Source organism: Pelobates fuscus, chromosome 2, assembly GCF_036172605.1.
Source record: "Pelobates fuscus isolate aPelFus1 chromosome 2, aPelFus1.pri, whole genome shotgun sequence".
In the NCBI taxonomy this organism is placed as follows: Eukaryota; Metazoa; Chordata; class Amphibia; order Anura; family Pelobatidae; genus Pelobates; species Pelobates fuscus.
Window position 1 is genome coordinate 75,414,513 of NC_086318.1, and position 24,541 is coordinate 75,439,053.

General features: G+C 43.1%; 1 protein-coding gene across 1 annotated transcript in view; it reads left to right on the top strand.

Moving 5' to 3' along the window:
* Window positions 1-24,541, top strand: part of RAB6B (RAB6B, member RAS oncogene family) — a 92,254-nt gene that overhangs the window by 52,948 nt on the left and 14,765 nt on the right. The window contains exons 2-5 of the mRNA XM_063440912.1: window positions 2,058-2,116; window positions 3,359-3,412; window positions 9,818-9,923; window positions 14,111-14,222. Coding sequence (XP_063296982.1) covers window positions 2,058-2,116; window positions 3,359-3,412; window positions 9,818-9,923; window positions 14,111-14,222 — 331 coding nt within the window. The remainder of the gene's footprint in view (window positions 1-2,057; window positions 2,117-3,358; window positions 3,413-9,817; window positions 9,924-14,110; window positions 14,223-24,541) is intronic.

A 24,541-nucleotide genomic window follows, 5' to 3' on the forward strand; every position in this document is an offset into this window, starting at 1 on the left:
ACCAGATATGAGTGGCAATTGTCAAAGTACGCTGGCAGGGTTGTGCAGGGCACACGCTGAAGGAAGGCCTGACAGAGCCGCTTGAAGGACACTGACTGGCTGCTATTAGCTTACACTGGAAACCTTTTTTCTTTGTAAAAGCACGCTATAGAGACACCAGATATGAGTGGCAATTGTCAAAGTACGCTGGCAGGGTTGTGCAGGGCACACGCTGAAGGAAGGCCTGACAGAGCCGCTTGAAGGACACTGACTGGCTGCTATTAGCTTACACTGGAAACCTTTTTTCTTTGTAAAAGCACGCTAAAGAGACACCAGATATGATTGGCAACTGTCAAAGCACGCTGGCACAGGTCTGCAGAGCACACGCTGAAGTAGGCCTGACACCCAGACGCTTGCAGACAACTAACTGATCTTCTATTACAGTGAAAAAAAATGATTTCTTTAAAATCTAAAGCTTAAGCTATTGTTAAAACAGATATGAGTGGTGGCACTGACTGTGCAAATGGGCAAGGCATCCAACCTGACACAGAAGCTGGCAGGCAGGCAACTGCTCTTCTATTACAGTGAAAAAAAATTATTTCTTTAAAATCTAAAGCTTAAGCTATTGTTAAAACAGATATGAGTGGTGGCACTGACTGTGCAAATGGGCAAGGCATCCAACCTGACACAGAAGCTGGCAGGCAGGCAACTGCTCTTCTATTACAGTGAAAAAAAATGATTTCTTTAAAATCTAAAGCTTAAGCTATTGTTAAAACAGATATGAGTGGTGGCACTGACTGTGCAAATGGGCAAGCATCCAACCTGACACAGAAGCTGGCAGGCAGGCAACTGCTCTTCTATTACAGTGAAAAAAAAATGATTTCTTTAAAATCTAAAGCTTAAGCTATTGTTAAAACAGATATGAGTGGTGGCACTGACTGTGCAAATGGGCAAGGCATCCAACCTGACACAGAAGCTGGCAGGCAGGCAGGCAACTGCTCTTCTATTACAGTGAAAACAAATGATTTATTTAAAATCTAAAGCTTAACCAATTGTTAAAACAGATATGAGTGGTGGCACTGACTGTGCAAATGGGCAAGGCATCCAACCTGACACAGAAGCTGGCAGGCAGGCAACTGCTCTTCTATTACAGTGAAAACAAATTATTTATTTTAAATCTAAAGCTTAACCAATTGTTAAAACAGATATGAGTGGTGGCACTGGGCAAGTAGGCACAGTATCCAATGTGAACCTCACACAGAAGCTGGCAGGCAGGCACCTGCAATTACATTACACAGGAAAAAAAAAAAAAAAAGCAGCCTGATGTTATAGCCCTAAAAAGGGCTTTTTGGGGTGCTGTCCTTACAGCAGAGATCAGATGAGTCCTTCAGGATTGTAGTGGACACTGAATACCCTAGCCTAGCTATCAATTTCCCTATCTAATCAGCAGCAGCTAAACTTTCCCTCCTCTCACTAAGCATGCAGCTTCAGAATGAATCGAAAATGGATGCTGGGAGGGAGGTTGGAGGGTGTGGAAGGGAGGGAGTGCTGCTGATTGGCTGGAATGTGTCTGCTGACCGAGAGGCACAGGGTCAAAGTTTGCCCAATGATGACGAATAGGGGGCGGATCGAACCGCCCATGTGTTCGCCCGCGGCGGCGAACGCGAACACGCTAAGTTCGCCAGGAACTGTTCGCCGGCGGACAGTTCGGTACATCACTAGCCAGCACTATGCCGATAATCTGGTAGAAATATCAGTTGCGAATAATTACTGGTTGGACTGGGGTTGGCAGATCCATCATGATTTCTTTATCAATATGACATCCATGCTGTTGGGTAGAACATGAAGAGTGCTGCTATGTAGTATTTGATAACAAATAGAAAAAGAAGTTAATCAAAGATCACTTCTTCATACCTCACACCGAACAATGAGTCCTAGCACACCTAGCACACCGTGCAGCCATGAATCTAAATTTCAATTAATGAGATAAATTAAGCCCTATATTTTCTAAGGATTGAGTTGAGAATATTGCATGCGTTGAAACATGTATATATTTACTATATGTATTTTTTTTGCAGTTGGAAAGACTTCCCTCATCACTAGGTTTATGTATGACAGTTTTGACAACACATATCAGGTAAGCATGCATGTCGCACACAGGGGCTGTAAGAACGAATTAGGGCTTAGGTTCCCAAGTAAACAGTTCTCAGTTGAGAATAGGTTGGCCTCATTGCTAGATATTACACTTGGGCACGTTTCTCAAAAATATACTGTTTGTTTTCAATCTGTCAAATTAGGCTTTGCTATGACTATTCTGTATCTACGTGTCTATCTGTATTAATGTATCTAGCAATTCTAAATAGTTTTCTTAGGAATACAAATATGTATGCCTGACACCATAGTTCTGATGTAGCATTTTAAATGAGTGGCCCTGCTTAGCTCATACTGAAAAGGTGATTATACTCACAATTTCTCCCACACTGCATTGATCTCGCCGCAGGTGGCCCCTCTTGATGATCTCAGCCAATCCAATACTTTCCTATAGGATAGCATTTAGAGGCAATTGTGTATGCACGGCAAAACGCCAGCATCTCCTTATAGAGATGCATTGAGTTAATTCATCTCTATAGGGAACATACAGCACTTCCATGCAGAGAGTGGAGACACAGAATATAGGTGCCGCACTCTGTGCAGCACTGGACTAGGAAGCACCTCTAGTGGCCGTCTGAGTAACCTCCACTAGAGGTGTCCCTAGGCAGCAATATAAACACTGCCTTTTCTTGAAAAGGCAGTGTTTACCAAAAAAATGCCTTCAGGGACATGCTATGGATACCAGAACCACTACATTAAGCTGTAGTGTTTCTGGTGACTATAGTGTCCCTTTAACTTCTTGGTCAGGAATAGATGTATTTGTCATACACTAAGCAACTGCTCACAGTAAATGGCTTAGTGTTTTGGCACTAGTCTTTTACAGTGCAATGGAGCTCTCTTATCTTAGAAGACTGGTAAAGGTGCTGTGCAGAATTCATAGCACTATAGATTGTAATACAACAGACGTATGTGTTAGCAAACTAGTTTTGTTATTGAAATATATTTTACCAAACTCGTGTCATGTATATATTTTGTTTTCTTTCAAAGTAGTCAAATATATATTTATATGAATTATAGTAATGACAAACTTGTAGAATATTACATAGTCTATGTGTCTACGTATTACAAAAATCACCCTACTTCAGTGACTTTACAAGGCATTAGCAAAATGTGTATAATTTCTCCCAAATAATAAACAATGTAATAATTCAGAAATGTTAAATGTTTCAAACTATAGCAAGCATGTAACATACTATTTTTTGTTTGTTTGTTTTACTCCCTTGTCTAGGCTACAATTGGAATAGACTTTCTCTCAAAAACAATGTATCTAGAGGATCGGACGGTAAGCCTTTATTTTTCATTATCTCATTGGAGGCTTTAAAACCTTTATCTCGAATCACAAATAGCACGTGTTAGGTAGTCAGGCCGGGAAGGGGCTACTTTTTCCTATGGGGATCGTGATCTTGGTCATTTTTTTGTGTGGAACTTAAGCAAAATGTCGTTTTAACAAGTGGAAACCAATAAAGTGGAGAGCACTGCAAAATGTTTGTAAGTTGGCAAAAGATATTTTCTTCTTGTGTGTTTAATGGATAAAAAAAATCAAAAGATAAAAATACATATACAGTGTAGTATTTCAAACTCAATGGTGTTGTAAAAAGTTATAATAATACATTCAAATAAAAGGAGCCATTTAGTAGACGTTTTTAATGTTCTTTCAATGTTCTTCTTATCAATGTAACGCTCAATCATCACCATGTGGAATTTGGTAAGCATAGAAGAGTAAAAATGCACATGGGGCAATATTGCAAGAAAGAATAATTTGGGGGGAACATTTATAGCACTTACTAGATACAGAGCCTAATAATCCTGGTTCAGTGGTATGTTGGCTCTGTACCAATATGGGACTGCAAGTGGTGGCACAATAACAGAGTAGCCAGATGAAAGTTGAGGAAACAATTTATTAAAACAATCAAAAACAAATAAGATATCCAGCAGTCCCTTCTGAGGCGCATTTCACTTTTGTCATGAAGCTTTCTCAATTGGTTTGCCACTAGCTCTCAAGAATGCTGTATTTATTACCTGATGAACTATGTGGATACCCTTCTCTGGCCAATTAGCATGAAATCTCTCGCGTGCCACTCTTGGGTGCTTGGATGCTCAACTCTTCCCTTTTGTAGGGAGGATAAGGAAGACTCCTTCTAGGGACATGGCACTAAAGCAACTGGTTGATCATCATAAAGATCCATTTACTATTCAATACAATCTTAGTTTGTTTATCCTTTTGCCACAATGGAGTAATTAGTTTGTATCAAGAAGCCTAAATTGGCTACACTTCTCGAATTTATTGAGCAGTGTTTTAAATTGTAGCAAAATTCCATTATAATGCATGGAGATAGGGGAAACAAAGAATAAAGACATTTATGAAATACAAATAAATATGATTATACAAGATAATATTTAATCTCACATATTTATTTTTACTTACCAAAGTACTTATCTAAAAAAAATCAGTATTAAATAAATACACATTTAGTATGGCTGTTTAGGTTAGATATAGTTAGTTACATAGTTAGATATAGTTACATAGACTAAAAAGAGACATGTGTCCATCAAGTTCAGCCTTCCTCATATTTGTTTTTTTTTTGCTGTTGATCCACAAGAAGGTCCACTTTTTCTATAAAAAGGCAGGGTTTACATTGAAGAGCCTACAGGGACTGTCTATAGACACCAGAATAACTACATTAAGCTGTAGGGGTTCTGGTGACTATAGTGTCCCTTTGATTCTCAATGTTTTTATTTACATTTTCTAAAAATGCAAAGTAGTAACATAGAAACATAGAATGTGACGGCAGATAAGAACCATTCGGCCCATCTAATCTGCCCAATTTTCTAAATACTTTCATTAGTCCCTGGCCTTATCTTATAGTTAGGATAGCCTTATGCCTATCCCACGCATGCTTAAACTCCTTTACTGTGTTAACCTCTACCACTTCAGCTGGAAGGCTATTCCATGCATCCACTACCATCTCAGTAAAGTAATACTTCCGGATATTATTATTATTTTTTTTAATTCTTTATTTTTGTTGTGCATAGGAGATTACAACATTGCTTGAATAGCCACAACAGCTCTAACAAGCGCGGTGTTCATAGAGTGATAAACATATTTGTGGCATAAAAATAACTTGCACATTTTTTGGTTAATTAGACGTTTCATAGTATTATTGCCAACAAGTTTAGCGTGAGAATAGTGAAAGTAGAGAAACATAAGCTTAATATCGAGTAGAATTTTAGCAAGTATGTGCCATGAGGAACAGTGCACTGTTTGCGTAATGTTTACATACATCAGTGAAGGCAAATATGTGCATCAAGGATAATATGTAGCTTTACAGTTTCATGGTATGGCGTATTATTTAACTACAGAACAGAAAATAACATAAGCCTACAGCATACAGTTTAATCAAATTATGTCACCATGTATGTCAGTCTCAAAACGTTATATTAATTGAAGTCTGAATATCACAACAGTGTCAAGACATTATACTTATAAAGGTGGAGCGCAAAATCAGATCCACATTCCCATAGGGTCCTTTAAGTGGCTTCAGCTCAGATGAGTATATGGAAAAAATAAAGTGCATATAATAGTGAAGCACAGTTACATTAAATTACACGTATTTATTAATAGTTTACTAGACATAAAACACTCCTAGCAATGAAGAGAATTGATCAAGGTCAATCTTAAGTAAAATACATAAATCAGACAATACAAATAAAAATTTAAAAAATAAACTAAACCATAAGCCTAAACCAGGCACGATGTTAAATGGCAGTCGGCTTCTCCTTTTTCCTCCACGGATATATCAGGGAGAGCAGGCCGCTAGATAATCCTGGGCATCAGTTAGGGTTCTCCGAGCTTCCCGGGTGCTCCGCCCCTTTTGCGTCACTACGTAACAGGCGTGCGTCACTACGTAACAGGCGCAGTGACGCACGCCTGTTACGTAGTGACGCAAAAGGGGCGGAGCACCCGGGAAGCTCGGAGAACCCTAACTGATGCCCAGGATTATCTAGCGGCCTGCTCTCCCTGATATATCCGTGGAGGAAAAAGGAGAAGCCGACTGCCATTTAACATCGTGCCTGGGCTCAGGCAATTATACAGCGTTTGTGAGTAGCAGCTGGTACTGCACATACTCACCTATTTTTATCTTGTAAGAGGCTTATGGTTTAGTTTATTTTTTCAATTTTTATTTGTATTGTCTGATTTATGTATTTTACTTAAGATTGACCTTGATCAATTCTCTTCATTGCTAGGAGTGTTTTATGTCTAGTAAACTATTAATAAATACGTGTAATTTAATGTAACTGTGCTTCACTATTATATGCACTTTATTTTTTCCATATACTCATCTGAGCTGAAGCCACTTAAAGGACCCTATGGGAATGTGGATCTGATTTTGCGCTCCACCTTTATAAGTATTTTGTTTGAGTGTTGGTGTGGTATTTGGGTACACACAGGTGTGCAGCAGCTTTTGGAGACTTAATTGTATATTGGAAGTATAAATTTTTTGGGGTGTATTAGGGACTTTGCATATCTTTTCCTTTTCACCTCATTTGTGCTCATAGAGCCATATATTTAGCGCTTTTATATTTGAATCATAGTGTCAAGACATTACCCTGATTTGATAGCCATTTATGTCAGGTGGTTCTAGTTGTGATGAAGTTATAGGTTCCGTCATACTCTGTCACTTTAGGTCAAAGTTTAATTATGGTGCGAGGCGATAATTGTGTCTAATGATAAGACACAGTACATTTAGGCATAGAAAAAGAAAGCCTATTTCTGCATAAGGTGCCTATCTAGCATATCTAGCCTACCTAGTCTAGGCCAACATCCAAACATTTAACCTAAGTCAGTATAACCGTCAGTTTAATATTGAAGCATTATATAAACTATAGTAGCCATTAATGGCACAGGTTTCCTGTGTTTATTTGGGCAGTGCAGTCCATCACTACCTGTATACTGGTTCAACGCATCCCCCTCACCCCGCCCCCCCCCCCAAATCCTTTACTGCCTCTGTCGGCACTGTCCATGTCACAGTGGGCACTCGGTGGTCAATGTAGGTCCCTGGATCCCCCCCAAAAGATCTGTGGGCCACTCTCCCCCTGCACCTCCCCAGGGGCACTTCAGCTTCCGACCGGCTTTAGTCGCCTTTATTCTTCCCCATCATACTCAGTCCTTTTGCACTGCCACCCCAGCCACCCACAACACATATGTCTGCAACTTGGGCTTTGAGGTGCTAGCCTATGTTTTGTGGTCGGCTCCCGTGGTTTCCCGGCCTCTCCCATCCCCCCCAGCACCCCCAACGCTGTCCCCCAAAAGTCCCGCGTCACTGTGGGCACTCGGAAGCAACGGGTGTCCGCTTGACCCCCCCGACTTAGAATCTGCAGGTCCTGTGCCTCCTGCACCTCCCCAGCGCCAGGGAAACCCTGGTAGGTCTAGCCAGATACCTCCGCATGTCTCTCCCAACATCGGCCGCTTAGAGGAAGACGGTCGCATCGCCTCGCGACCAGCGGTCCGTCGGAGGCCAGCACAGTCCTGCCCCACAGGGCTCACAATGGTGGGGACAACGCTCTCCAGGCCCCCCGCCTAACCCGGAGGCGAAGGATCCAGCTTGTCAGCATGCAGGTAGCCCGGGAGGCACGACAGTGGCCAGTCACCCCAGGGGCCGAGTCCACAGCCGTATAGTATGGCTTAGGTATGGTGAGCTTAAGTCCCTTCATTTTAGCTGGGGATGCAGTCGCAGACTGTTGCTGTGGGTAGTCAGGGCCGTCCAGTCCATTGGTTCTGTAGCAATGGGGGCACCATCACGGGCCGCCAGCGCATCCAGGGGTGAGCTCTCCAGCATCATAGCTAGTAGCCCCGCCGCCCGGGGATCCGGGGGAGGGGGGGGAGCCGGGCCGCATCATATCTCCCTCCGGTCTCTGGCTGGGAGTTGGTGCCTCTCCAGCAGGCCCCGGCCAGCCTTAGCAACATGGTTGTGGTGCGTGTGGGAGCCCGTGGGTGGGCCCGAGCCGCTCGGGACTCCGTTTACCGGGGGTCTTTTGCTCCAGATTAGTATCGGTGTGGAGCTTATCGGTTCCCTTTCCGGAATCTGACGCTCTCGCAGCCGGTAATGCGGTATTTTGCGTTTTTCTGGCTGATTTGTGGGATCCAAAAGCGGAGCAGCTGGAAATGGCCGCCAGCCGGCTCTGCGGCCCGGCCCCTCCTCCCGGATATTAGTTTTAAACCTTTGCCCCTCTAATTTAGGACTATGTCCTCTTGTTGTGGTAGTTTTTCTTCTTTTAAATATAGTCTCCTCCTTTACTTTGTTGATTCCCTTTATGTATTTAAATGGCACAGTACTGGCACAGTCTGGCATCTGATGCAAACACAACATTTCCCATGACTGATTGCACATTGCTGGTAAATGTGCATGTACGTGCATAGAATCATGGGAAAAAATTGTTCATGACACGCATGCAGGGAATAGAGGAAAATTATTACACCAATCACCCAACAGCAACACATCTACATTTCCATCTAATTTCTGCACACCCCTTCCCTGTAAAGGCTTTAGTCATGTTTTTAGGATGAGTGAAAGAGGAATGCAGAATTTATAAAAATACATAAAATACCCATTTAAAGTTATTTGTAGAAATCTGCATGTAGCTTTGGCATTCTATACAGTATTACCAAATATTGATGTATGTAACAATAATATTAAATACAGTTACTGGTGTAGACTTGGCATTCTGTACATGAAGCTGAATTATTGTACATCGCTATAGCATCTTGTTCACAGTCCCCTCCCCTTCGGTATTAATCTGCATTGAACATTGAGTCATGTCAGTCTCCTTTGCAGTATAGGGAGAGAAGAAACATGCAAACGTCTCATTGTAATAGGCCAAAAGATGGATTATACTATCCTAGCAACCTACTTTTCTACCGTACCCTTACCTTTTGTGTCACTATACCCCACTCCCTCTAGCATGTAAGCTCATTGAGCAGGGCCCTCAACCCCTCTGTTCCTGTGTGTCCAACTTGTCTGGTTACAATTACATGTCTGTTAGTCCACCCATTGTACAGCGCTATGGAGCTTGTTGGCGCTTTATAAATAATAATAATAATTATAAATATATATATATATATATATATATATATATATATATATATATATATATATATATAGTATTGAGCAAGTAGAAAGACTAATTCGGCCTGTGCACCAGATTAAGGAGGAAGGGGGACAATCTTTGTAAGCATACAAATAGCAAAACATATAATTTAATGCAAGATTAATTTAAAAATATTTAATTGTTTTTCTTTCACTCTTTTTTTGGGGGGTCTTCCTATTGATACTGTTGTTCACTGATTTTTTTCTACTCTTAACTTCCTTGTCATAAATCGAATTATCTACGTATCTGGCTCTTTCTATACATTAATTACTTACTTTGTAAATATAAAACATTGAAAACCTATTTCCTCTTTCTAATTTGATGTATGCATTCATTAGAAATGGATTCCTGCTCATTATCTTTAACTGTGCAATATTGTGATTTTGTGATATTCTGTCTGGTGGATATAGACTCAATAATATAGCTATATCTATGCATGGATATGGCCCACCCTTGCTTTGTTTCTTACACCCTCCATTGTTCTGCTTTGCATATGGTAACTCTTTAATTACCTCACTTTCTTCATCTCCTGTCACCTTAGGTCAGGCTGCAACTGTGGGACACTGCCGGTCAGGAGAGGTTCCGGAGCCTCATACCCAGTTATATCCGGGATTCCACTGTGGCTGTAGTGGTTTATGACATCACAAGTAGGTTCCGTTGATCTACCATAATCTTCCAATATGCACTCATTCACTGATTCTACATGGCATGTATCTATAAAAGAACTGCCCCAATACTCTTCCTTTTCCTTTTGATAAACCGCAAATTAGTGAAACAATTAAAGAGATGTTTGGGAATTGTAATAGCTTTTTCCTTTTTTAATAAAATCTTTTTACAGCCAGATTTTTACAGACATCTCTTGATGTTTTCTTCTACTGAAATTGCTGGCATATTTAAGACATTGCTTGGATCAGTAACATTGTAGTGCATTGATGGTCACTAATTGTGACTCCAGCTGTAAATTACATATCTCAACAGCTGGAGTGATAAAAGAGGTTACCCATCTGTGATGGTAGTCATCGTCACTGGGAATGGAAGACAGACATTACATGTAGGTCCCCAGATTCCTCTTGTGTTTTGGTCACCCTGTGCCCATTATTGGTGCAGGGTATGTTTAATGTATTGCTTGTCTGTGCCTCTCTCCCTCGCCTTTTTTCCTATCCTACTGTTTCTCCAGCAGGACATTGTCCCAGGGACACTGCCAGACCAGTTTAAACTGGCTGCTTTGTCCCGCCTCAATCTCCCATCAGCCCTTGCTATTGTCTGACCCCACCCTTCTTTGTACTATAGTGCTCCATGCCCCCTGTTGTATATAAATGAGGCTGTTGTGGGCTTAAAATACATGTGCCATTTGTATTAAAGTTAGTTGCTGTTTTAACCTTCACTAAGTGTCATCTTGTGTTTGGGGAAATCTGCTATTGGAAAGTGTGTCCAGGGCTGTATACACAGTAGCCTGGTCCAGGGTGGAAAGGCCCCTAGTGATCCCAGTCAAGCCTCGGCAACTGGGTCTGAAGTGCTCCAGGGTCCCTGATAGCTACGAGGAAGCAGACTTGGTGGAGGTACTCGGTCGGAGTACTGGAGCTCCGTCACACCATAATTGGTAAAGAACTAAGATTCTGAGTTATTTTTTATAAAGAGAGCTGCTAATGCGGTAGTTCTGAAATAGGCTGTGAGTGCCCAGGGACCCTTATTTAGTTTCAACTAAAATGACTTAAAGCAAACTCTGGCCCTTCAGATGTTGTTTGAAATAGATAGGCTTAGAATCGTGGGATTTGTAGTTCAGCAACATCTGGAGGGCAGGAGTTTGGTGAAGCCTGACTTAAAGGAAGATTATAGTGTTTAGAATACACCTTCCTAACACTAACAGTTTCCTAACACTAACTGTTCCTTTGTCCATCCCCCCTCCTGCCCACCCCCCCCCCCCCCCCCCACACTAGACAGCCACTAGAGAAATCTCTGCACCCAATGAGATAGATGAAGTGGTGCCTATAGTGTCCCTTTTACCACTGAATGGAGGGAGAGCACCAGAAGACTCCAGACACTATAACAATTTTATAAGATGCAAGGGTTATAGTGCCTACAGTGTCCCTTCATTTCCTAACAGAGAAACATTGAATTAGCTTTGGGAACCAGATATGGGTCCTATTAATAGAAAGTAGGTCCAGGTACTCAAGGTTTCTTCAAAGAGGCAGATTTATTGAAAACTGAATGTGCAACGTTTCGGCCTTCACAGAGGCCTTTGACAAATGCATACAACCTCTTTACATCAGAGATTGTAGTTTCACATACAACTGATAAGTGCGACCATAGATTGGATAAAGGTTTATGTTCTGTACTTGAAAATGGAATCTTGTGTTTTTATAAGTGGAATGTGTGTTTTTATATTTGGAATGGGCTAAGTAGATGAACAAAATTGATTGTGTCATCATTTAAAACGTCTGCTTGTATATGGTTTATTATAAAAGTAATTTTTTTTTACTTGAGTTACATGCTCGACTTAGCCCTGCGGTTTCTACATGCACTTTGCTAATTAAAGGTGTATTGTCACTTTTCTAGAATTTACACCATTAAAGGGACACTTTAGTCACCTGAACAACTTTAGCTTAATGAAGCAGTTTTGGTGTATAGAACATGACCCTGCAGCCTCACTGCTCAGTCCTCTGCCATTTAGGAGTTAAATCCCTTTGTTTATGAACCCTAGTCACACCTCCCTGCATGTGACTTGCCCAGCCTTCCATAAACACTTCCTGTAAAGAGAGCCCTATTTAGGCTTTCTTTATTGCAAGTTCGGTTTAATTAAGATTTTCTTATCCCCTGCTATGTTAATAGCTTGCTAGACCCTGCAAGAGCCTCCTGTATGTGATTAAAGTTCAATTTAGAGATTGCGATACAATTATTTAAGGTAAATTACATCTGTTTGAAAGTGAAACCAGTTGTTTTTTCCATGCAGGCTCTGTCAATCATAGCCAGGGGAGGTGTGCCGAGGGCTGCATAAACAGAAACAAAGTGATTTAACTCCTAAATGACAGTGAATTGAGCAGTGAAATTGCAGGGGAATGATCTATACACTAAAACTGCTTTATTTAGCTAAAGTAATTTAGGTGACTATAGCGTTCCTTTAAATAAAACCACTAACTCGTGCTAACTTTTTTATTTTCATGAAAGGCTCTGTTTTCTTTTCAATTCATATGAAACATTAATCTGATGACATCATATCCCAGTTAAGACAAGGGAAATATCAGCAAGCATTGAAAATGAAGTAGAGAAATAAAAACATTGTTTCCTTCTCCTTTTCTCTGTATGACAGAGTTTATATATCAATGACTGTCACTGAGCTAAGATGACAGGTCCCAGAGCTGCGAATGTCTTCATTAACAGAGTTATTCACTACAATGAGAATTTAAAGTGAATTTCAAATTCAAGGGCAAAATAGCAGAAACATTATCTATATAAGTCAGCTCCACTTTGAGTTCGGCTAACCTGGCCTCAAATTTGAAATTGACTTTAAATTCCCCCAGAAGTCTAACCCTGCTAACTTTATTTTTCACACTTTACATTTGTGTTAAATATAGGGAAATAGTTAAATCCCTATAGTAATATATAATGTTTAAAAACCTGGGATGCAACAATCCCTCCTTCTTCCTGTTCTTTTTATAATGCAAACTTGTGCATGTTTATTTTAAGTTTGTATGTGTTATTCACTTCATTTTTTCCTGCACCCTATTCCAATGAGTGAATAGGGTTATGGTTAGTCCTGTGAGTGTATATTGTGCTCTGATTGAAAAGGGAATCTGCAGAGTGTTTGTGGAACCCTAGAGCAAATAAAGGTTGTTAATAAACCTTTTGATGGCTTTAATTATAAAGTAGCCAGCACGCTGCCATCTCTAGCAGATGCGTATTACTGCGATGTCTGATTAGCAGCTTAGACCCTCTCCCCCCCCCCCCCCTTGGGTGCACCTTCATATCTCAAATCCTTAAAAACACTTTATCATCCATTAAAGAATTAATGGATCCTATTAGCAGCTCGTTAGCATCTCATTAGCATGTTTCTGCTCTTATCACAGTTGTGTGTGTTTGATTTTCGCAAATTAAGGTGATGGTGTGTGCGGTTAAAGAGCCAGGAGATGATGCAAATTTCACAGCCTGAAGAGGTGGCAGATTGTAAGAGGGCACACAGGGTTTGTATCCGTGAAAACTGGCAAATTTGACGAAGGTGTAATGAGCTGAAAAGTCTGGCTTCTTTTACATCTCAAACATTTGCTGGCTTTTTCTATTGCGTGTAAAACTTCTATTTATTGTTCCTCAGAAACCCCTATTATGTATGGCCTCCTTAATAATATCCTGGACAGTCCCTGCTGGTAGACCATTATGCATAACTGACAGATAGTGGGATCTAAGACAGGCAGCAAGCACTGTTGAATTCACACCACAGGAGATATTGTCCCTTTACAAAGTATCGACAGATGTCAATTCTAGAGGATGAACCTGTAGATCATTTTGGCATCAACCAATTATAGGCTCAACGCAAAGTTTTTAAGATGTTCCTAGATTTGATGATTCTCTAAATACAAGAGTGACTGAAGATAAGGGAGGCAAGCTATGAGACGATTAATAATAAAACTACTTTCTTAGTCCAATAGAAACCTAGGCAGACATACTGTACATTAATTATTTTTTGATTAATATTTCCACTCGAATTGCAGATGTTTTGCCATGGCTCAATCAGCTTGCTTATCATTTGTCCCATACCTTATGCTGTGCTCTTAAAACATTAAAAACATTTCAACAAATATCAATAAAACCGTATTGCCAATATTCCTTACGTGTTCTGCAGATCTGAATTCCTTCCACCAAACATCAAAATGGATTGATGATGTCAGAACAGAAAGAGGAAGTGATGTCATTATAATGCTAGTTGGAAATAAGACAGATCTTGCAGATAAAAGGTAAGAATGCATACACAGTTTTCGGTCATTGTGCGTTTTTTTTTTTTGTTTGTTTTTTCTACATTGATAAATCTCTGTTATATATTCAATAGCCCAATACTTTCTGTATATAAATATGATTATGTGAAACGTAGCTACACTGAAACAGACGTGATACAATTGCAATACTTTAGATATATGTAACTGTATATGTACATCAAGGGAGTAGGTGAACTAATCCTTAAATTTCATTGCATTGTGTTCCTGAAGCAAAATAATATAGCACAGAAAAAAAGATTACCAAGTGAAAATCTTGTGAAAAGTTTCATAGGTAATTTTACACACAAAAGGGGTATTGTTCACTAAACTCCTAGACTGTGTAGCGGTACTTACCTTATCCGGGGGCCGGCCGCGGTCCTCTCTTCAAGCCGCGCGCGGTCCTGCGGCTGCACGAGCCGCGCGCGGCTCATCCGACTGCTCAAACAGGAAGGCGGGCAGTGACCGCGAGAAGCGGTCACGTGTCCCGCCTGCAGCTAAGAGCGCGCCGCGAATCTCGGGCGCGCTCTTAAAGAGACAGTGGGAGCCTAAATTGCAAAAAGGCTCCCATTGGCTCCTGTCACGCCAATCACCCCATACACTTACCTGTTGGGGGAGTGGAAGTGACAGGAGCCAATCACGTTAGTTTTAAGGCTACTTATACTTACCCTTTTCCCTTAGTTCCTTGCCCTATCGTGGTTTCTGCTACAGTTCCCTTTAGTGCTTGTTGTATTCAGTTGTGTTTCTCCGTACTTGACCTTGGCTTTGTATTCTGACTTCGTTTTCGCTTTATCCTTGTCTGTACTGTTTGCCGGCTTGCTGATTCCTGTGTACCAGACCCCGGCTAGTTCTCGTTTACGCTGTCTCTTTGTGCCCTTGACCTCGGATCGCTCCTGACTCTGTACTTCTCCTTTACGTCGAGTCCGGCCACTCTAAGGTCCGGTAGACGTATCTCTCCTCTGTGCTGTCTTCTGTTTTGCTGGATCCTGCGTGTAGGGGTATATACTCGTTACATTACGATAGGGCCATGGACCCCGCAGATTTAGCTCAACAGATGGCGACCCATGAGGCTAGATTTGTAGAGCAGGATCACCGTATGGATCAAATAGCTCAGGCTCTCCAGACGCTCTTAGCTAGAACCATTCCAGCAACCGCACCTAACCCTCCTGCACCCCTGCTTCCTGAAGTATCGACTATGCCTAATGCTACAGCACATTTAACGCCTCCTCCTAGGTATGGAGGGGATTCTAAGACATGCAGAGGGTTCATTAACCAAATAGAGTTTCATTTTGAAATGTATCCACGTTCATTTCCCACAGAGAGGTCCAAAGTTGGGTTCTTTATGCACCAACTTACCGACAAAGCACTTGAATGGGCAAACCCTATTTGGGAGGCTAATGGACCTATGGTGCATAACTTTCACAGTTTCCTAACAGCTTTTCGCAGAACTTTTGACACTATGAAAAGGTCTAAGAATGCCGCTAGAGCATTAATGAGGGTTAAACAGGGTTCTAGGTCTGTGGCTGATTACGCTATACAGTTTCGTACCCTTGCCTCACAGGTCGATTGGACCAATAATGGGTTAACTACTGCCTTCATGGAAGGCTTATCAGATTCTATATTGGATGAGGTAGCGGCTAAGGAACTTCCTGTTGCCTTAGAGGACCTTATTGACTACCTCATCGATATAGATAATAGGATTCGGGACAGGCTCTATACTAAGAACAGGAATAGAAGTTTTGTTACGCCTATTCACCCCAGAGTTAATCCACCGGAGAGTGTAAAAGTATCTGAAGAGGAGCCAATGCAATTAGGGGTTGCCAAACTCTCTGATAATGAAAAATTACATAGGAGAAGAGAGGGACTCTGCCTATATTGTGGTAGGAGAGAACATATGGTAAAGGAGTGTCCTCTGCTCCCGGAAAACTCTCGCACCTAAGACCTTATAGGGGACTGGCCTTGGGTGTGATTTCTAAGTCTCCTACATTGCCTCCTAACCGACTGCTTCTCCCTGTTTCTTTACATATGGGAGAGAGTTGTATAGTTGAAAACATATACGCCCTGGTTGACTCTGGGGCAGCTGAGAATTTTATAGACTCTGGTTTTGTAAAGAAAAACAATATTCCCATCAGGGAGAAGGAGATACCCTTGGCCGTTGAGGCCATAGATGGTAGACCATTGATATCTCCAGTTGTTACTCACGAGACTGCACCGCTACACATGTACACAGGGGTTCTACACTATGAAACCATTCGGTTCCAGGTCATCACCTCTCCCTCTTCACAGTTGGTATTAGGGTATCCATGGTTACGTGCCCACAATCCCATTTTTGACTGGGAGACAGGGCAGATAAAATCATGGAGTGAAGCCTGCCATGAGTCATGTACTATTGAAGTCACGCCTGTGAATTCTATTAACGTTCCTACTGTTCCTCCTTTATCTACGGCTATACCCTCTCAGTATTTAACTTTAAAGACTGTCTTTGATAAAAGAGAGGCTGACAAATTACCGCCTCACAGACCCTACGATTGTGCTATTGATTTGTTGCCTGGTACTATACCTCCCAAGGGCAGGGTGTACCCCCTATCGGTTCAAGAAAACCGTGTCATGGAGGAGTACATTAAAGAATCATTAGAAAAGGGATTTATTAGGAGATCCTCTTCTCCGGCTGGAGCGGGGTTCTTCTTTGTATCGAAGAAAGAAGGTGATTTAAGACCTTGCATTGATTATAGAGGTCTTAATAAAATCACCATCAAAAATGCTTACCCTATACCGTTAATAACAGAATTGTTTGACAGGCTCAAACATGCTACGGTATTCACCAAATTAGATCTTAGAGGAGCATACAATTTGATACGTATAAAAAAGGACCACGAATGGAAGACAGCCTTTAACACTCGGTCAGGTCATTATGAGTATACCGTCATGCCATTTGGGCTTTGCAATGCCCCAGCAGTGTTCCAAGAATTTATTAATGATGTCTTAAGGGACTTTATTCACTCATTTGTTATTGTGTACTTGGATGACATTTTAATATATTCTACAGACATTCACACTCATCACAGACATGTTACGACAGTTCTGAAGACCCTTCTTGCTAATGGTCTTTATTGCAAATTAGAAAAATGTCTATTCGACCAATCCGAGGTCCAGTTTTTAGGGTATTTGATTTCCGCTGAGGGTTTTCGGATGGATCCCCAGAAGCTCGCTGCGGTCATAGAATGGCCTCTGCCGCAAGGTCTGAAAGCCATCCAGCGTTTTCTGGGTTTCTCTAATTATTATAGACGTTTTATCAAAGGTTTTTCGTCTATAGTAGCGCCTATTACTCGTATGACTAAAAAGGATGGCAATACACGTGTCTGGTCTACTGAGGCACTTCAGGCTTTTGACTTTCTTAAGACTACGTTCGCCTCTGCCCCTATTTTACAGCATCCTGTCCCCTCATTGCCATATATACTTGAGGTTGATGCTTCCGATATAGGGGTAGGTGCTGTCTTATCCCAAAGAGAGTCTCCTGACAAGCCATTGCATCCTTGTGGCTTCTTTTCTAAACAAATGTCCAAAGCAGAAAGGAATTATGATGTGGGTAATCGCGAACTCCTTGCTATCATTTTAGCACTCAAAGAATGGAGACATTTGTTAGAAGGCACTAAAGATCCCATCCTCATATTTACGGATCATAAGAACCTGTCCTACCTTAGCGAAGCTAAAAGATTGTCTTCCAGGCAGGCTAGGTGGTCACTGTTCTTGTCTCATTTTAATTATATAATAACCTATAGGCCAGGCGACCGGAACACTAAAGCGGACGCTCTGTCCAGACAATTCGAGACTATTGACAAACAGGAGATTGATGTCACTCCTGTCATTCCCCCAGACAGGATAATAGCAACTACTATATTGTCTATTTCCTCGTCCCTCTTGCAGGCCATACAAGCGAAACAGAGCATGGCACCTGGCGAGAGGCCTAATGATAAATTGTTCGTTGACGTTCCCGAGAGACGGGATATTCTGTCACTGTATCACGATACTAAGACTGCTGGACATCCTGGTATTTCCAAAACAGTGTCAGACGTTTCTCGGTATTTCTGGTGGGATACCTTACGTAAGGATGTTACTGACTATATAAGTGCTTGTTCTACTTGTGCATGTATGAAAACCTCTCGTAGAGTTCCTTGTGGGCTGTTGCATCCGTTACCCGTTCCCGAGAGACCTTGGTCTAATCTATCAATGGATTTTATTGTTGAATTACCCCCTTCGAATGGTAACACAGTCATCCTAATGATAGTAGATCGGTTTTCCAAAATGGCTCACTTTGTGTCTCTTCGCAAGTTGCCCACTTCCAAGGAACTGGCTCTTATCTTCGCTAAAGAAGTGTTTCGATTACATGGTATTCCCTTATCTATTGTATCCGATAGGGGTAGCCAATTTATTTCCAGGTTCTGGAAAGCCTTTTGTTCGGAGATGGGTATTTCCCTCTCATTTTCTTCCGCTTACCATCCCCAGTCTAATGGAGCTGCTGAACGTGCCAACCAGTCTCTGGAGCAGTACCTCCGTTGTTTTGTGTCTCACCATCAGGACAATTGGTCTGACCTGCTTCCTTGGGCTGAATTTGCTCGGAATAACGCCACTCATGATTCTTCCGGCAAAAGCCCTTTTTACGTTGTCTATGGCCAGCATCCCGTTGTTCTTCCGGCTGCATTCTCCTCACAGGGCATGCCAGTTCTGGATGAGCATTTGGCTGGTTTGCGTAATACTTGGGAGCAGGTTCAGCGTTCTTTGGTGGACTCTGCTGCCCGCCAGAAGGCTCAGGCTGACAAGCATCGCAGAGCGGCTCCTTCCTATGTTGTGGGGGACAGGGTTTTGCTTTCCACACGGAATATTCGCCTCCGGGTGCCTTCTATGAAATTGGCTCCCCGCTTCATTGGTCCTTATCGCATTATACATAAGGTTAATCCCGTTTCTTATGCCTTGGGTCTGCCTAAAAATCTGCGTATACCCAATGTATTTCACACCTCGTTGTTGAAGCCTTACGTACGCAACCGCTATACCCGGAGTACACCCCCTCCCCCTCCTGTCTCTGTGGAGGGTCATGAGGAGTTCGAAGTGTCTGCTGTTATTGACTCTCGTTTCCTCAGGGGTCGGCTTCAGTACTTGGTACATTGGAAGGGTTATGGGCCTGAGGAGCGCAGTTGGATTTCTGCGGATGCTGTTCATGCTCCCCGCCTTGTACGTTCTTTCCATTCGCGTTTTCCTGCCAGACCTGGTCCTGCCCGCCCGGAGGGCGTGTCCTCAGGGGGGGGTACTGTAGCGGTACTTACCTTATCCGGGGGCCGGCCGCGGTCCTCTCTTCAAGCCGCGCGCGGTCCTGCGGCTGCACGAGCCGCGCGCGGCTCATCCGACTGCTCAAACAGGAAGGCGGGCAGTGACCGCGAGAAGCGGTCACGTGTCCCGCCTGCAGCTAAGAGCGCGCCGCGAATCTCGGGCGCGCTCTTAAAGAGACAGTGGGAGCCTAAATTGCAAAAAGGCTCCCATTGGCTCCTGTCACGCCAATCACCCCATACACTTACCTGTTGGGGGAGTGGAAGTGACAGGAGCCAATCACGTTAGTTTGAAGGCTACTTATACTTACCCTTTTCCCTTAGTTCCTTGCCCTATCGTGGTTTCTGCTACAGTTCCCTTTAGTGCTTGTTGTATTCAGTTGTGTTTCTCCGTACTTGACCTTGGCTTTGTATTCTGACTTCGTTTTCGCTTTATCCTTGTCTGTACTGTTTGCCGGCTTGCTGATTCCTGTGTACCAGACCCCGGCTAGTTCTCGTTTACGCTGTCTCTTTGTGCCCTTGACCTCGGATCGCTCCTGACTCTGTACTTCTCCTTTACGTCGAGTCCGGCCACTCTAAGGTCCGGTAGACGTATCTCTCCTCTGTGCTGTCTTCTGTTTTGCTGGATCCTGCGTGTAGGGGTATATACTCGTTACAGACTGCTATATTAGGGTGTCACAGGTACAGTATTTTTTTTTTACACGATCCAGTCTATATTCAGTACCAAACAGAAGGGTATAAAAAGCCTAGCTAGTGCTCACAGTAATCAAAGGAGGTCAACCATCTATGTTCTATATTCTATGAATTCTACTGGTAAAACTACTGTGAGTTATCTCAGCCTTAAGGTCTCAGGGTAGACTAGTACCTTAGTCTACTGCCAAAGTAATATGTGGAAAACTAATATGACAATGTACTACCCAATGTAATTAAATCTGTGCCAAATGTTCTACCCAAGGTACTACCCAAGGTAATTAAACCTGTGCCAAACATAAAGCCCACGGAATCCAGTTAGTGAGGTTCTGGTTACCCAATCAGTCTTTCCATACTGAAATACTGATTGCTTTTCTCTACATTTGTTACCTGAACGGTGGATATGCCTCAAGTTACCAGGGCTGACTCTACCATAACATGAATCAAAATAAAACGTGTATTGTGTGAAGTAGGACTTTCTTCAGGCTTTATTTACATAATGACACACTGTGTCCCAGAGACGAGTCTGATATACCCAGAGATCTCAACACTATATTAAGTTTGACAATGCTACACCAGCAGAAGTGTGGTATTAACCCTTCCTCGGTTTAGCATGAAATCGACTAAAAAGGCCCTTTTTAAAGTCCAAAAGAATATCCCAGTGTCAGTGGAGCATGAAAGAGGCATGGCTTGCTCTGGAGTCAGTCCAATCCAGTACTTCTCATCCCAATGTGCATGTGTGCCACTTGCATCAAATGTCCGCATAGGATTTCATGGAATCTAAGCTTTCCTATTTGGTAGTGGTTTTAGCCTCCTGCATCTGCTGACCTACAACAAGGACCATCCTGCATGTGCTCATCAATCCAAGTTAAGATGTTTGGGTAAACATTTTACATGAGTTAGCTTTTCTACTGTATTCACTCCCCTACCTAAATTGTTAGAAGAAAGGCTCCCATGGGAATAGAGAGATTTCACTATTATTATTATTTATATAGTGCCAGCAAATTCTGTAGAGCTGTACAATTGGTGGGCTAACAGACACGTAATTGTAACCAGACAAATGGACGCACAGGAACGGAGGGGTTGAGGGCCATGCTCAATGAGCTTACATGCCAGAGGGAGTGGGGTATAGTGACACAAAGGGTATAAGTAGGGGTAATGAAATTGGTTGCTAGAAAAGTAATCACTGAGAACTTAGTAGGTTATTTTTGACATTTGCAGGACAGAAGTCTATTGTAAGATTAGACATTTTTATAATTCACTTTTACTTCTACACAGCCTAGATACAGAATTTAATAGACTCTGTATACAAGGGTATCATATATAGAAAGGTATCTCTATTCAATCCCAATTGCTGGCACATCTCTCCCAACATTATTTTCTTGAAGAAATGTTATCTGTTTTAAGACTAAGATCATTCATCTTGTTTAATGTGCTGATCACCTTTTATTACTCATCTAGCTCAATCACATTAATGGGGGATTGCAATTTTTGTGTGTACTAATAGGTGTATGGGAATTGTTTTATGCAGGATATTAGCTTGTCATATGTGAGGTACTTGTTCAATATGACCTAAGTAGTGATGTCGCGAACATAAAATTTTCGGTTCGCGAACGGCGAACGGCGAACGCGAACTTCCGCAAATGTTCGCGAACGGGCGAACCGGGCGAACCGCCATAGACTTCAATGGGCAGGCGCATTTTAAAACCCACAGGGACTATTACTGGCTACAATAGTGATGGAAAAGTTGTTTCAAGGGGACTAACACCTGGACTGTGGCATGCCGGAGGGGGATCCATGGCAAAACTCCCATGGAAAATTACATAGTGGATGCAGAGTCTGGTTTTAATCCATAAAGGGCATAAATCACCTAACATTCCTAAATTGTTTGGAATAACGTGCTTTAAAACATCAGGTATGATGTTGTATTGATCAGGTAGTGTAAGGGTTACGCCCGCTTCACAGTGACAGACCAAACTCCCCGTTTAACGCACCGCAAACAACCGCAAACAGTCCATAAACATATACATAGGCAAGAAAAGGAAAATAAAAGGACAGAGTGTAAACCGGACCTTAGAATGGCCGGACTAATACGCTAGAGACAGAGAATGGTCAAAGGGAAAGCCGAGGTCAAGGAAGCCAGAAAATACACAATACCGTTTACACAGGCCAAGTCAGGGAAACCAGAATTCAGAATAACCAGGGAAAAGCCAATATCAGGATACCAGGAAATCAGATTCACAATGATAAAGCACTCTCAGGAAACCAGGAACAGGAAACCACGACAGGGCAAGGTACTGGGGTGAGCTAGGGATTTAAATATCACGCGGCGGGTCGGCAGCCGCGACACCCTGTTATGTCCCCCTCATCAGGCATATTTTAGTCGACTGTATCGCCCACTGTCAGTCCCTTCGGGGTCCATCCCTCATTCATCTTAATAAAGGTGAGGTAATCTAGACTTTTTGACCTAGGCGACTTCTCTTCTCAGTGACAATACCTCCTGCTGCACTGAAGATCCTTTCTGACAGGACACTTGAAGCGGTGCAGGCCAGAAGTTCTATCGCAAATTGGGATAGCTCAGGCCACAGGTCAAGCCTGCACACCCAGTAGTCAAGGGGTTCATCGCTCCTTAGAGTGTCGATATCTGCAGTTAAGGCGAGGTAGTCTGCTACCTGTCGCTCGAGTCGTTCTCTGAGGGTGGACCCCGAAGGGCTGTGGCGATGCGTAGGACTTAAAAAGCTCTGCATGTCCTCCATCAACAACACATCTGTAAAGCGTCCTGTCCTTGCCGGCGTGGTCGTGGGAGGAGGAGGATTACTTCACCTCTTTCCCTGTTAGATTCCCGTTGTGCTGTGACATCACCCTTATACGCTGTGTAAAGCATACTTTTTAATTGATTTTGGAACTGCTGCATCCTTTCCGACTTGCCGTAATTCGGTAACATTTCAGGCACTTTCTGCTTATACCGGGGGTCTAGTAGCGTGGACACCCAGTACAGGTCGTTCTCCTTCAGCCTTTTTATACGAGGTTCCCTCAACAGGCACGACAGCATGAAAGACCCCATTTGCACAAGGTTGGATGCCGAGCTACTCATGTCCTGTTCCTCGTCCTCAGTGATCTCACTGAAGGTATGTTCTTCCCCCCAGCCACGTACAACACCACAGGTACCAGATAGGTGACAACGAGCACCCTGCTGATGCCTGTTGTGGTTGGTCTTCCTCCTCCTCCTCAAAGCCACATTCCTCCTCTGACTCCTCTTCCTCACAATCCTCTTCCAGCGTTGCCGCAGGTCCAGCAAGCGATGCTGATAAGGCTGTTTCTGGTGGTGATGGTGACCACAACTCTTCCTCTTCATGCTCATCCACGGCCTGATCTAGCACTCTTCGCAGGGCACGCTCCAGGAAGAAAACAAATGGTATGATGTCGCTGATGGTGCCTTCGGTGCGACTGACTAGGTTTGTCACCTCCTCAAAAGGACGCATGAGCCTACAAGCATTGCGCATGAGCGTCCAGTAATGTGGCAAAAAAATTCCCAGCTCCGCAGAGGCTGTCCTAGCACCACGGTCATACAAATACTCGTTAACGGCTTTTTCTTGTTGGAGCAGGCGGTCGAACATTAGGAGTGTTAAATTCCAACGTGTCGGGCTGTTGCAAACCAAGCGCCTAACTGGCATGTTGTTTCGCCGCTGGATATCAGAAACGTGCGCCATGGCCGTGTAGGAACGCCTGAAATGGCCACAGGGCCGGCCTTAGGGGTGTGCGAGCTGTGCGGCCGCACAGGGCACCATGGAGCAGGGGGCGCCCTGCGGCCGCACAGCTCACACATGACAAAAAAAAAAAATTGCGGCGGGGCGGAGCTTAGCGTGCGGCGGGGGTGGGGCTTAGCGTGCGGCAGGGGCGGAGCTAAAATGGGGGGACGGGAATAGGGGGACGGGAAGGGGGGGGCGCTGTGAAGATTTTTCGCACAGGGCGTCTAAAGGCCTAAGGCTGGCCCTGAATGGCCACACACCTTCCTGGCCTGCTTCAGGACGTCCTGTAAGCCTGGGTTCTTAAGCACAAAGCATTGTACAATCAGATTACACACATGTGCCATGCACGGCACATGTGTCAACTTGCCCAAATTCAATGCCGCCAACAAATTTCTTCCGTTGTCACAAACCACTTTGCCGATCTCCAGTTGGTGCGGAGTCAGCCACTGATCCACTTGTGCGTTCAGGGCAGACAGGAGTGCTGGTCCGGTGTGACTCTCTGCTTTCAGGCAAGTCAACCCCAAGACGGCGTGACACTGCCGTATCC